We start from the raw sequence: 13953 nt of genomic DNA on the forward strand, positions 1-13953 counted from the left end.
AGTGGAATTGCAACTAGTTGTAAAAATAGTGTGTTTCAGTCTTTAATTCCTAGTAAGAGCAGCAATAGTAGGGATCACTGGGGTCTCCATGCCCCTCATGCAGCTTTGGAGCACTGTCTTCAGTGCTCCAAAGTTCAACTTGGAGTTGAACTACAAGTGCCTATTGGTTTCCAGCTTTTGACTATAGCTTGATACTTTGCTACAAACCTGGAATTTCCATTTTCTTATGAATTCTCATGAATTTTTCTTGTCCCTACCTTGCATGGAGTAAGAACATCCAGCAGGATGGAATTTGCCTTGTGTAGATTGCAGAGTAGTTAGTTCTGTTACTTTTGATAGAGATGAACCTGTTGAACTTTTTTTTAGCTGATGTTTCCCCTTTTCACAGGAGCAAATGTGAACAGGACCACAGCGAACAACGATCACACAGTGTTGTCGCTGGCCTGTGCAGGAGGTCACTTGGCAGTGGTGGAGCTACTGCTCGCTCATGGTGCTGATCCCACACACAGACTCAAGGTTTGTCCCTCAGCTGCCTCATTTTCTTCTAAAACTAAGGACACCCAACTGAATTTTCTCCTTTTGTATTCTCTGCAACTTATCCAACCTGTCATGATTTAAATGGAAGTTTCCACAAGCAGGTATTTTGCTCATGTACATATTGTTGGAGTTAGTGCAGGCCTATTGAGCATCATGAATATAAATTATTAGGCACTCCAGTTATAAGGTCCTGGTTGTGGAAGAGGAAAAAAGAATTTAAGTACTATTTTTCTTTTTGAAAATACTTCATCAAGTCTTTAAATTTAAATGTGAACTTGCTGGAGATCGAGTGAATATACTAAAGCAGAAAGCAGTCATCATAGTACTGTGTTGTGTCTCTCAAAATGCTGCAGTGTTGTGTTGATGATGTCAGTGTTGTTTTGATGATGCTCTTTTCTGACTCTGTGATCTTTTCCTCTTCAGGACGGATCAACTATGCTAATTGAGGCAGCCAAAGGCGGTCACACCAGCGTGGTTTGTTACCTTCTAGATTACCCAAACAACTTGCTTTCTGCTCCTCCACCCGATGCCACTCAGCTGACCCCACCATCCCATGATCTAAATAGGGTAAGATTTCAGGGCTGGTGTTCTGCAGGGCTTTTCTGCACTTTCTTACTTGGGAGTTTAAAGATTAGAGAAGAGTCAGTCATGTCATGCCATAAGCTGTAGGTGAGCACTCTGAAAATTACTTTGAGCTGTAATGGAAATGGGGAAGACTTTTGAACATTATGATGTAGTGCGTTCATCATTCTTATTGTTCTCTAAGTAGTATTGGAAAAAAACAGCAAGTGAAAAAGTCTGCTTATATGTGACTGTTCAGAATTGACTTTATCACCCACTGTGGCTTGTATTTGCTGTACTACAGTATAGCACTTTACCATGCTGAATATAGTTTGACAAGTCATTTTTTAGGTTAAAAATGCGAAGTATATAGAGAAGACATAATGTCTGGTTGTTAATTACTGAACTCAGTATGTTGAAAACTGTTATTAAATGTTACTAGTGTCTGCTGAAGTCTACTTTTCTAACAGGTTTTCTTTACCTTCTATTGAATTCCACCTAACACAGAGTATGAGAAAAGTAATCTGTTAGTATCCGATGTTTTAGGCTCCTCGAGTACCAGTGCAGGCGCTGCCTATGGTCGTCCCACCCCAGGAGCCTGACAAACCCCCTGCTAATGTCGCCACAACCCTTCCCATCAGAAATAAAGGTCAGTCATAGTTCTGCAGCTTATTTTCTAAATATCCTTCCTAGGTAGAAGATAGTGGCTTGCACTTGTAGCAGAGTAGTTCCTATGAAGAGTGTTTATGGATTCAGTCAAGGAAACTGCAATCTTGAAATTTTTTTTTTTTAAAGGATTTACTTATCCACCAAGTATCAGTCATCTAACCCTGTAATCATAAAACGTCAAGAAATCTGCCTAAGTAAATATGTTAAAATTTCTAGTCTGACATACTGAACTAATGCAAAATGTCACCCAGAAGTCTATAGAAATTGGATAATGGAAGTGGCAAAATCCATGTTAATCTCCATATCATAGTTGATTTGATAACTTGTGTTTCCTTAGGGTAGTAGTCTGGGAGTGGGTTTGACTAATTGGATTGAAGGCGGAATTTCTTGTGCAGTAAAATCTTTAGTCTGATGTGGCTCAGGTCCTCCTAGGACTAAATTTTGCATCTATTTTGCTCTCGCCATTTTGACACTTAACGCTTTCTGTACTTAAGAATTCTCTTCAAAAACCAATTTTTATCAAGCATCAGCAGTAGCAAATACAGGCGTGCATGTCCTAAAATTAATCCTGTGTGTACACTTGTATTGTTCTGGAGATACAGCGAGGATGGCTGGAAGAAACTGGGCACCTCCACTACCTCAGATCCTGAGTTTTGATTTGCCTTTCGCCCTTCAAAATTAACCGATTGTTGCTTCTCCACCTGGTATGGCAGAGCATGTCAGCTGTGTTACTGGGGACTTCTGCATAAAAGACCAGTTGGATTAGTCCATCGCTTGTTCTTGCAGGAAGGCTGAAATATTTGCCTTGCCTGGGCAGAGAGCTGAGTTTTGACACAGGCAAAATCATGTCTACTATGGATAAAACGTAGTGGCTAAAGACACCCTGTTAGATCCTTCTAAATCTAAATGACTACCCTGGGTTCTGGCACTGTTTGTCACCTGAGCAAAGCTGGATACCTGGAGCGAAAGGATTCCCAGTTCTAGAAAGTGTAGCACTTCTTAAAATGTACCAAGGTGGTTGCAAAACCGGTGGCCTAGTCCCAGTCCCTGAGATGTTTTTGTGTCCCTTGGGCTGTGCTTTCAGGGCTATAAGCATATGTTTATGTCCCAACACCATAAGATGCAAAACACCATGTAAAGACACAGCATATCCTTGCTTTTTGTTCCCAGTTTTCTTATGGCAGCACTCGGTAACAGCGGCTCGAGACAATCGCTTCCTTTGGCAAAAGCAGAACGATTGCTGGAGTAGATCTGTCACCGTAGCACAGGGATATGTGGGATGCATGTGCAGTAGTGTATCCTGTTAAATTGCAATCCGACTGCTGGGTACAAATTGGCAGGTGTTCTTGGAGGGCCTTCAGGACACGCTGACCTTCTGTGGGTGCTGTGCCCTGGTGCGTAGCCGGCCATGCAGCAGCCCAGCAGTAGCTCTGTAATGAGGATGCCATTCGTATGCACTTCCATTGGTTCTGAGGGGGTTTCTTTTTCACACAGCTGCTTCTAAACAAAAGTCCAGCAGTCATTTGCCAACAAACAACCAGGATGTACAGGGTTACATCACCAATCAGTCTCCAGAGAGCATTGTAGAAGAGGCTCAGGGCAAGTTGACAGAGCTGGAGCAGAGGATAAAAGAAGCCATAGAGAAGAACGCTCAGCTGCAGTCCCTGGAATTGGCACACGCTGACCAGCTCACCAAAGAGAAGATTGAGGAGCTGAACAAAACGAGAGAGGAACAAATTCAGAAGAAACAAAAGATTTTGGAGGAACTGCAGAAAGTGGAGCGAGAGTTACAGCTGAAAACTCAGCAGCAGCTAAAAAAGCAATATCTAGAGGTAAAAGCGCAAAGAATTCAGCTCCAGCAGCAGCAGCAGCAACAGTCTTGCCAGCATCTGGGACTACTGACTCCTGTTGGGGTAGGAGAGCAACTCTCAGAGGGAGACTATGCACGATTGCAGCAAGTGGACCCCATCTTGCTTAAAGATGACCCTCAGCAAGCTGCTGCGCAGACGGGTTTTGCACCAATTCAGCCTCTGGCCATGCCACAAGCTTTGCCTCTGGCAGCAGGTTCCTTACCTCCAGGGTCCATCGCAAATCTTACAGAACTGCAAGGTGTTATAGTTGGACAGCCAGTGCTGGGCCAAGCACAACTAGCAGGGCTGGGGCAAGGAATACTGACAGAAACACAGCAAGGGTTAATGGTAGCCAGCCCTGCTCAGACGCTCAATGACACGCTGGATGACATCATGGCAGGTGGGTTTATATTGTTATGAGCAGGTATAATATTTGCTTGATCAGTTGAGGGTATGTCCACTTCTTTTTATGTGTGTGTGTGTGTGTGTTTGTGTATTCCCATGAGCTCTACAGCAAGTACCACTCGCCCTCTGATCCCTATCTTGAGGAGTTGGGAAAACTAGCTTTAACTTTTCAATTTGCAGGGTGAGCTAACTGGTGCCTGTTGGTCAGGTTGGTATGGTGCAGTGGAATTTTTAACGCTTCATAATTTGGGGAAGGATGTATTAGGCTTCATGTGTTAGTTCTATTTTGGCCTGATTGTAGCTAAGGAATGATGATGATACTGGGTAGTACATTGGGCTAGCTAAGAGCTGACTTGCAGTAGGCTGAGCAACTGCAGCACCATAACAAGCCTGTAATGTGTGAAGATCCTGTGGGTTTATCTTCAGAGTAAGAGCTGCTCTAGTTGGCCTTCTGTAGTATACTTATTGGAACCTTTTACTTCTGCTTGGGAAAAAAAATGTGATAATCCTACGACTTTTTGACTCATCTACTCATAAAAATGTATGCCAGCAAAAACCATGTTTATCCTTTCCAAATTCTTGTCATTGCTTTGGAGAATTTTTTACCCAGTGACATGAATGCTTCAAGGCCTTATGGAGTAAAATAAAAGAATGAAACAGGTTTTAAATGTGAGTTGTCACTGTTGTTTCAGTTTACACCTCACTCAGCTGCTCTTCACCCCCTTTCCATGCTAAAATAGTCATTGAAATGCTCATTTTGACTCCTTAGCTGAACACAGATGAACTGGTAGGACGAAGTCTTAAAAAAAAGTCCCTTGATGAAAATGTACCAAGATGCTCTTGGTTAAGCTGAAGCACTGTCATTTTTGCAAGTGCTGTCTATCTGAACAAGTCTGCTTTGCAAAGTGTGTTAGGATGAGGGATGTGTGCCAGAGGGAAGACAGGTCTCCAAGGTGTTAGCTCAGAGCTGGTCCTGTGTGTCCTGCAAGAATTGGAGTACAATTGTGATACAGAGTCAATGGAGGGTATGGTAAATGATTAAAACTACCAGGTGGTGATTTTTTAAAATACTTGAAACACCACCGTTTAAATGAGCCACCTAATGAGTGACCTGGTGTCGAGGCAAAGCTTAATTCAAGAGGACAGAAATTTCTTTCCTGGAAATCTCATGTTAAAATCGAAGCATAGATGTAATGATTGGAAGTGGATAAAAAACAAATGTATGCATGAAGAAGTAGATAAAACAACATTTATCATGCACTAGTAGTAAAGATTTCTCTCATGTGGAACTGCTGGGATAGATGACAACATGAATTCAAAAGCTGGGATGATTGCAGTTCGTGGTAACATAAAGAATCTGTGCAATGTGCTTCAGTTGTGTTTAAATATAACTTAAACCTGGAGTTGGGCCATTTGGGACATGTGTTTAACTGCACATAACATCTTGAGAAGGTGCAATTTCAGGTCACCTGCCATGTACCCAAATACCTGTGTGTGCCTTTTTGGGCAGGCCAGGTGTTTCCAGAGTGAATTGAAGTGAATGTTTCGGTACTGCTCACCCCCTCTTGTTAGTACGTGCATGCACACGTGCAGTTGGGAAGGAAGTCTGAATTCATTTTCTGTCATGTGGCTGATTTTAGGGTGGTTTTTTTAAGCAAGAGCAGACATGGACCTGAGGACAAAACTTCAGTGCCAGCCTAAATCCACACATCACAGTGGAGCTGAAACGGTCTCAGTGTAACACAGAACATTTAAGCAGCAGCTAAATATTTGATCTGTGTACTGCTTTAAGAGAAGCTTCTAGAGTGTTCTTATGGATTTAAATTATTGTTTCTGAGATGCTTTGAGTTCAGTTCCATATCAGAGCTGTGTTTACAGCACCAGTTGCAGGAACAAAGCTTCACCTTGACTGGGCAGACTTGATTTAATGTGCATCTCTGTGCTTAATTAGTTGAAAACAATGAATAAGTAGTAAATAGTCCTTCATTTTTTATCTCTGGGTTCCTTTATGGTCCTGCTGGAATTGAGGACAAGTGAATGGCTTGTTCTTGAGCTTTAGATGTTGGGCAAGTTGTTTGCTTGCTGTGAGGCTCGTAAAAAGAAGTATTTTTTAGGGTTAATTATTTAAATCTTGTATGAAAACCTTGCATCTGTTACGTGGTGTGGTAAAGATGTAAGGGGAAAAAAACACCTTGTTTTTAATAGCAAGCTTTTTATAAAATAGCATCTATTCCAAGGATTATGTCCAGTCGTAGAGCTTCACAAAGAATGTGAAGAATCTTGAAGCGCTTGATGAAATGCATTCCTGGAAAGCTACCTTGTGGGATGAGTCAGTTTGAAATGCAGCTGTCTAAATTAATGTGTGAGAAGGAGTCTGCATTGGCTGTAAGCTTTTCACAGAGACTCAATACTGAAAAAAATAACAGTGCCAGCATCCCAGGAAAATCAGGTTGTATCCCACTTGGGACCTTAAGAGGAGCTGGTTTTGTGTGGGAATGACCTGCCTTAGGCCACCTTGCACGCTCCTAACTAATAACCACCAAGACTACAGGTGTGGAATGGTTTTCAGGCTTCATCCAGGGAGCCCTTCTTGCACAGTAGGGCTTGTGTTTGTGTTGGAATTTGGAACATAACTTGGACTGTTACAATCCAAGGCATGTTGTGCATCTCAAGTGCACTGTAGTTATTTTAATCCTGTGTGGCAGGAACACAGATTGTAATAACTGAGGATACTACAGAGAAATTGGGGGCAGAGAAGGAACTGATGTGGAACAAGCCTGTAGAGTTGGCTTGAAACCAGTTGGTAAAAGCCGAAATGTCTCATACATTTCTTGTGAAGTACTTTTTTATTCCAGCTTATCTCGGCTTATTGCTGTGTGATGTGGAGCAGTTTTTATCTGTCAGCTGTTGGCATTGCAGGAGACAAGGAATAAGTGCATAAGGCCGGTGCTGTGCTCACAGACAGCACTTGTGAGACATGTAATGTCCACAAGAAGAGGAATGGGGTTACAAGGGTGAAAGCCAGGTGCTTGTCTCAGTGATGAGGCCAGTGGGCATGGGGAGAAGGTAGTGGCTGTGAGGGTGTCCTCTTTTCATTTAAGCTAAGAGAGAGTTGAGGTATGGCTGGAGGGAAATCAAGAGCAGCTCTGTTCCAAATATCAGTAAGCACCAAACTGATTGTCTGGTACCCCAGCAGATGTCCAAGACTGAGACTGGAGTAGTCAAATGGTGCTTGGTGATGTCTTCCAACCAAGAAGCTTGACCTTACTTCCTAATGTGATTAAGATGCAGGTGGTCCTGTACCAAGTCATGTATACACTAAAATACTCTAATAGCGAAATAACTTAGAAAACTTGGTTATCCCAGGAATGAAATAATTATGTTTCCATGGTGAAATACAGGCTTTAGTTCATTTTGCCACTAGCCAGTTAGAGCAGGGGAAGGAGCAGAGTGCAAAGATAAATACTCAACTGTCAGTGTGTTTAGCTTGGATAGTGAAGCTAGTTGGTTACACTTCTCAGTGATCAAGACCGCAGTGAAAACCTTTTGGGTTATTGAAAACTTTGAGTACTTTAGTTTGGGCACTGTAAAAATTCTATTAATCACCCTTGGCATGTTCATTAGAAATCTGAACTCCACACAGGCAATGTTGAAATAAATATTATCAGTGTGATTACCCATAAAATTGAGTATTGTGTCCTAGCGAATTGTGCTGTAGGGATATGAGCTATATTTGTGAATTATTGCTGAAGCACACGTCTTTCTTTTTTGTGTTTGTTTGTTTTGTGGTTTTTTGGTGGGGGGTGATTGAAGGGGTTTTTTGTTTGGTTTTTCCCTCACTGCAAATATAAAAAGTAGACTTTACCTGAATTAAGATCTTAACTAACTCGATTTTTTTTTTCAGTCTGAGAATTTAATAAGGTGTCCTGTAATAGAGTAGATGGTTCCCAGTCCCCTTTTTGGGACTTGAGCAGGAATTCTCAGAAACTCTTTAAAACACATAATATTTTTGACCTTACGTCAGAATAATTTAGTGTATTTTCAGTATGTTTATTTTAATCCATACCTAGTTTGATTTGTAAGGTGAGATAAGTTTTCAGAAGGCACTCTACCATATAAATCAAGGGAGTTCTGAATTCTGACTTACTCTTTAATAAAATGTTCATGATACTTTTTGTGTTAGAAGCTGGGGATTCTTTGCTTCTCCCAGTGACAGTTATTAGCTTCTTTGCTTGGAGTTTGTGTAGGAAATCCAGAAATTAAATTAGTAATGGATGTAAAACATAGCTACTTTGCAGAGGTGGGAGCAGACAACTGGGCTTGTTAGGATACAGGTTTTGTGGCATCGCTTGGAAAAACCTTCATTTTGCAGTTTAAAGTGCTTTTGTCAACTGGACAGAAGTGTGTGGTGCTTCACTTTCTCCTTTGCTGTCACACCTGAGAAACAGCTGGAGAAGCACTGGAGAAGTGACAAGGAACAAAAACATTGAGTGCTTCTGAGGAAAAGTAGGAAAATGGGTGTTTTCCCCAAAGGCTGCTTTAGGCTCAAGTTTGCTCTGTACTTCTAAACATCCTATGTATAGAATGAATTTCAGGGAGTGTGGCAGTCGGTGCTATCTGTGTCATGTCCATACACTGTCATCACTGTAAGTGGTATTACCTTTGCTTACCTAACACCTTGACCAAACTCTCTGCAAACTGGCTGTTACAAAGCTTCCACTTCTCTGGTTTCAGCAAATTCTGCCATGTGAGCATCCTGCCCTTTTGCTTTTTTGTTGTGCTTATGGGGGTGGGGGTGAAGGCTGGACAGACTTCTACATGAAAATATTTAAATTGTTTCAAGAAAAATTGCGTAGATACCCGTTGGTTGGACTTGTTCTGCAGCCCTGCTTCCAAAGGTATGGAACTCCTGATCCAAATAATGGCTGATTTGTTGTAGGAAAGATCTCTTTGGGTTAAAAAACAAAATTCATCTTTGGTGGGCTTCTAGAAAACACGTCAATCTGATACTTAAGTCATTCTTTGATTGAATACACTAAACCTTTTTCATAGTTCAGATTCTAAGATTTAAAGGTTCAAAGGTTGGGCTAAATGTGTGGAATGTATACATTTGTGGAAAACAACAGTTTTTAAGGAGTTCCATCTATCGGTGGGAGTTGATCCCACTGTCTTTATTGTCATGTTGCACTTGTGAAGTGTTTTGCTTTGACTAAGTGTGGTTCTTCTGTCCAACAGCAGTGAGTGGAAGAGCATCTGCAATGTCAAACACTCCTACCCACAGCATTGCCACCTCAGTGTCCCAACCTCAGACGCCGACTCCGAGTCCTATCATTTCTCCTTCAGCCATGCTGCCCATCTACCCTGCTATAGACATTGATGCCCAGGTGAGCCTGCCAGTCTCACAGATGCACAAAGCTATTTTTTTCTGCATTCTGAATAATTCAGTGGTGGCAAACAGCTCTGTTGCATAATGGATTGGGGTCTGGGGACTGGATTTGCTGCTTTTAGAAAGCCAGAACAACACCCCGGAGAGTCTCAACCCACTTTCCTCTGTGCTCGCACTGAACAAAAAAAAAAGGTCTCTGAATGACTAAACACTTGTATTTCTTATTCCTTTGTTGTCAGTGTGATTATGAAAAACAACAGAGTTGTCTACTGATAGAAATTAAATGTTTTCTGGCCTGATATCCTAAGACAAAAATAAGCCTTAAAGCATTTCACACTGAGTTTTCAGCTGTGCTTCCAAGTTGTTGGCCAGAGATCACAGATGTATGAAAGTCTCAAAACTTATAATTACTGTGATTTTTGGCAAGAGGAAATAATTCAAACTCTCATTTCCACTCAGGGAAAAGCTTTTCTGTATTGAAAATAATTGTTGAAAGGGCAACTTAATCTTGACTTGGAGTTAGCTGGCCATCAGCAAAAGGCATACACATACTAAGTGGCATTTACCTATGCACATCTCTGGGCTATACATAACATGAGTAAGGTTTGGGCAGCAGTGGAGTAGAGGAAAGGCATGAGATCATTGTGGAGAAAAGGAGAGAAACCTCTGGAAAATCAGCCTTTGCTACTTAGCTGTTTGTGGCACTTGGCTTGTATTCTGCTGTGATGAAGCCTTTGGTTGAGCCCAGAGTGTTAAGAATTAAAGACAGAATTCTTACGTTCATTATACCACCTAAAGGTCACAGTCAACCAGTAGTAAAGAAGTTAATCTGGTTAGCAGAGCACAGATGAGAGCTCAGTTCTTGAAGAATCTCAGTTCTTGTCAGGATTTCTTCCTAAGTCTCCCAGCATAGATGCCTTGAGATGTAGAATCCGGAATCAATGAACATGCCTTGAGCTTATAGAAGCTTTTTGTTTTGGCAGGGGTATAATTATGTTTTCACTAACGTGCAATATAACAGGGGCTGTACTTGAAAAAGCAAGTATTTAGCTTGTGTATTTGTCTGTTTGGTTTAGACCGAGAGTAACCATGACACAGCCTTGACACTGGCTTGTGCTGGTGGCCATGAAGAACTGGTACAAACCCTGCTGGAGAGAGGAGCTAACATTGAACACAGGGACAAGAAAGGTGGGTGTCTCACCATGGCAGTACAAACACTGTCTGTTTTTCCAGTATGACCCACTAAATAAATCCCCAATAAGTTTAGACTTCATGTGAACCCTTTAGGCTTGCTATTCTCGTGATTTAACTCATATCACTTACGAACATGGACTCTTCAAAAACATTGTTTTCTGTTGCAGGGTTTACTCCACTTATTTTGGCTGCTACAGCTGGCCATGTGGGTGTTGTGGAAATCTTACTGGATAATGGAGCTGATATTGAAGCCCAGTCTGAGAGAACCAAGGACACTCCCTTGTCTTTGGCTTGTTCAGGAGGAAGACAAGAGGTGAAGTAAACCTTAGATCTGCAGCAGCAGTGTGTGAATGGCGTATTGTGTCAGTAGAGTAAAAGAATTTTCCAGAAAATCTACAGTCACACAGGATGTGTGTTCATTAAAGATGCTAAGAGCTTCACATTTTCCAATTTAGACATTACAATGTGTCTCATGTAGATTGCTTTTCCTCTTTTGATAACTGGGCTGGTGCTGTGAAGATGTCCTCATGAGTGTAGTCATTAGTACCCCATTATGGGGCTTTTTCCAGCATAATTAGGTGTAGATATGAAATTGAATACCGTGAGTGCTCTTGCAGAGAAGCAGGGGTTGGTTAGACACAAATGAATTCCTTATATGAGCCATATTATAGTTTCTGGGGAAAAACATCGGGAAACACTGGGATTTGGACAGCAGAGATGATGTCAGGATGCTTTCCTGCCCAAATTTTCGGGTTCTGACAGTATATTTGTTCTGTGATTTCATAGGAAAACTTATTGACTGAGAATTGCATGGGTCTAATCTAATCTAATCTAAACCCACTGGAGATGACACCATGGGTTTTCACCTCAGTGTACACTGTGATCTTAAGTTGCTAGACAGTTCAGTTGCTTGTAAAGACCTCCGCAGCAGAGGACAAAAAGCAAGAGCACTTTGTACACCATATTGAAACTGAATCTCTGGATTTGACAGGCTTTAAAGATGGCAGAAATAATCATAAAGAGAACTGCTTTTTCTTACTATGCTGTTGAATTTGGTGTGAATGTTTGAAGCATACTAATGACCAATAATGACTGATTTTTTTAAAGGGAGGTCTACAGTGGCTTTGGGAGCACAGCTGTAGCCTCGTCTGGTCGTGGGTGCAAGGGGTATAGGGAAGCAACTGATTAAAATGGCTTTCTTGCTTCTGACATCCTCCAACAGTATATTTAGGCTTGAAAACAATTTGTCCTGGATAGATTTGCAAGTTTGGGAGAAAACCAGATGTTATTTCTTAAAACACTGCAGGTGGTGGAGTTGCTGCTAGCTCGAGGGGCAAACAAGGAGCACAGGAATGTGTCTGATTACACACCTTTGAGCCTCGCCGCCTCAGGTGGCTACGTGAACATTATCAAGATTCTGTTGAATGCTGGGGCAGAAATCAATTCCAGGCAAGTTCCCTATTAACCCCTTATCTTATTGATTGAGAGCTATGTGAAAAAGTGTGTTATCCCATTGTTTCTCCTGCGCAATTTACTCTGTGCGTGTGCACGTATGTAATGCTTTTGTGTCCATTGGGAGGTGGAAGACAGGTCAGATGGGAGCTGCACAGGTCTGAGGAAAGGGCCAAGCACAGGTTGTGCTGCTCATAAGAGATGCCCTTCAGTTTAAAGTAATCAAAAAGTAGCTTGCATGGTATCACTAAGTAGAGTGATGCTGCTGTGGAGAACCTTTTGTAGGTTCAGTAGAAGTAGGTGTGCAGCTGATTTTTCAGTCTTGTATAAGTACTCTGCCTTCATTAGTTTATGATAATCACATTTCTAAAATGACCTTTAAAACAATTTGGATTTTTTCTTTCTTATTTTTCAGAACTGGTAGCAAATTGGGCATTTCTCCCTTGATGCTGGCAGCCATGAATGGGCACACTGCTGCTGTCAAGCTGTTACTGGACATGGGCTCTGATATAAATGCCCAGATCGAGACCAACAGGAATACAGCTCTGACTCTGGCCTGTTTCCAAGGAAGAACTGAGGTGGTCAGCCTGCTGCTCGATAGAAAAGCTAATGTGGAACACAGAGCCAAGGTAAAGAGCAAACAACTGGAGAAGTCTCCAGAAAGGGGTGCTTGTAAGTCATCATGTCTCTGTTGTTACCTGATTTTCTTGCCTTCTGTGCAAGTTAACTTCACTAGTTCAGTTCTCTAGTCCACTTAACTGAACAGAACCATATATTGTGTTAAAAAAAAGGGCTGCATTTAAGGGCTGGGGTTTTGGTGGTTGCACAGTTCTTCAAAAAATATTTCTGCTGAAGTCTTTGATTCATCTTCAGGTGCTTACAAGCATAAGGATAGTAAACCATAATGTTTGTAAGTTAAATAAATACTGGCTCTCAGTTAAGCTACTCACCCTCCCAACTGATGGCTTCTTTTTCCTGTTTGCTTGTCCCAGACTGGTCTCACACCATTAATGGAAGCAGCCTCTGGGGGATATGCAGAAGTGGGCAGAGTCCTGCTGGACAAAGGTGCAGATGTAAACGCTCCCCCAGTACCTTCGTCTAGAGATACAGCTTTAACCATTGCAGCAGACAAAGGGCACTACAAGTTCTGCGAGCTTCTCATTAGCAGGTACTGTGTTTGCAAGTGAGCAGCTTAAAGAAAAATATGGCTGTATTTAGACTTCATTTTCCCAATATTCAATAATATTTCCAAATCTGCAGTAAAGGATTAGGAAATGGGAAAGGTTCTGTTGACTGTTGACTTTTACCACACTATTTTATTTATCTCAGGTGCTCAAATGATGTTCTTTTTGGGGTCAGAGTGCTTCCTTTTGCCCATATGCAGGCTTTTGATGGAGTCTGTTTGGTTTTTTAGGGGAGCTCACATCGACGTGCGAAACAAGAAGGGGAATACTCCACTGTGGCTGGCAGCAAATGGGGGGCATCTTGATGTTGTCCAACTGCTGGTCCAGGCTGGAGCTGACGTGGATGCAGCTGATAACAGGAAAATAACTCCTCTCATGGCAGCCTTTCGAAAGGTAGAATGTGAAGTTCAGCTTGGCTCTTAGCTAGGATTGTCTTGATCATCCCTACACAGCTGTTAGACATAGAGAATACTGAAAAAAATTACATCTTTAATAATACGTCAGTTAATTTGAATACTTGGCATTGAATCTTCAGAAACTGATATGTGTGTCACCTGTGTAATATCTGTGTTAAATTCTAATTGGAATTTGCTTTATAGGCAAAATAGTGGGGCTGGTTCTGATGTGTGTGAGGGGAGAAAATTGCAGTGTGTTTGTGTGTGATAGGACTAGGGGGAAATAGGATTGGTTCCTTATGTAAGAGAGGATGAGGACT

General features: G+C 41.7%; 1 protein-coding gene across 6 annotated transcripts in view; it reads left to right on the plus strand.

Annotated features, from left to right (window-relative positions):
- The window catches only part of ANKRD17 (ankyrin repeat domain 17), a 70536-nt gene that overhangs the window by 45935 nt on the left and 10648 nt on the right, over nucleotides 1–13953 (plus strand). For 3 of the 6 annotated variants that reach the window (XM_085057715.1, XM_085057709.1, XM_085057711.1), the window contains exons 12-22: nucleotides 389–516; nucleotides 961–1104; nucleotides 1645–1747; nucleotides 3262–4017; nucleotides 9258–9406; nucleotides 10485–10596; nucleotides 10770–10915; nucleotides 11909–12051; nucleotides 12470–12683; nucleotides 13047–13222; nucleotides 13469–13631. In XM_085057715.1, coding sequence (XP_084913841.1) covers nucleotides 389–516; nucleotides 961–1104; nucleotides 1645–1747; nucleotides 3262–4017; nucleotides 9258–9406; nucleotides 10485–10596; nucleotides 10770–10915; nucleotides 11909–12051; nucleotides 12470–12683; nucleotides 13047–13222; nucleotides 13469–13631 — 2234 coding nt within the window. The remainder of the gene's footprint in view (nucleotides 1–388; nucleotides 517–960; nucleotides 1105–1644; nucleotides 1748–3261; nucleotides 4018–9257; nucleotides 9407–10484; nucleotides 10597–10769; nucleotides 10916–11908; nucleotides 12052–12469; nucleotides 12684–13046; nucleotides 13223–13468; nucleotides 13632–13953) is intronic. The other 3 variants (XM_085057710.1, XM_085057713.1, XM_085057714.1) reach the window with 3 other exon arrangements.

This window comes from Lichenostomus cassidix, chromosome 4, assembly GCF_008360975.1.
Source record: "Lichenostomus cassidix isolate B80296 chromosome 4, HeHo_3.0, whole genome shotgun sequence".
In the NCBI taxonomy this organism is placed as follows: domain Eukaryota; kingdom Metazoa; phylum Chordata; class Aves; order Passeriformes; family Meliphagidae; genus Lichenostomus; species Lichenostomus cassidix.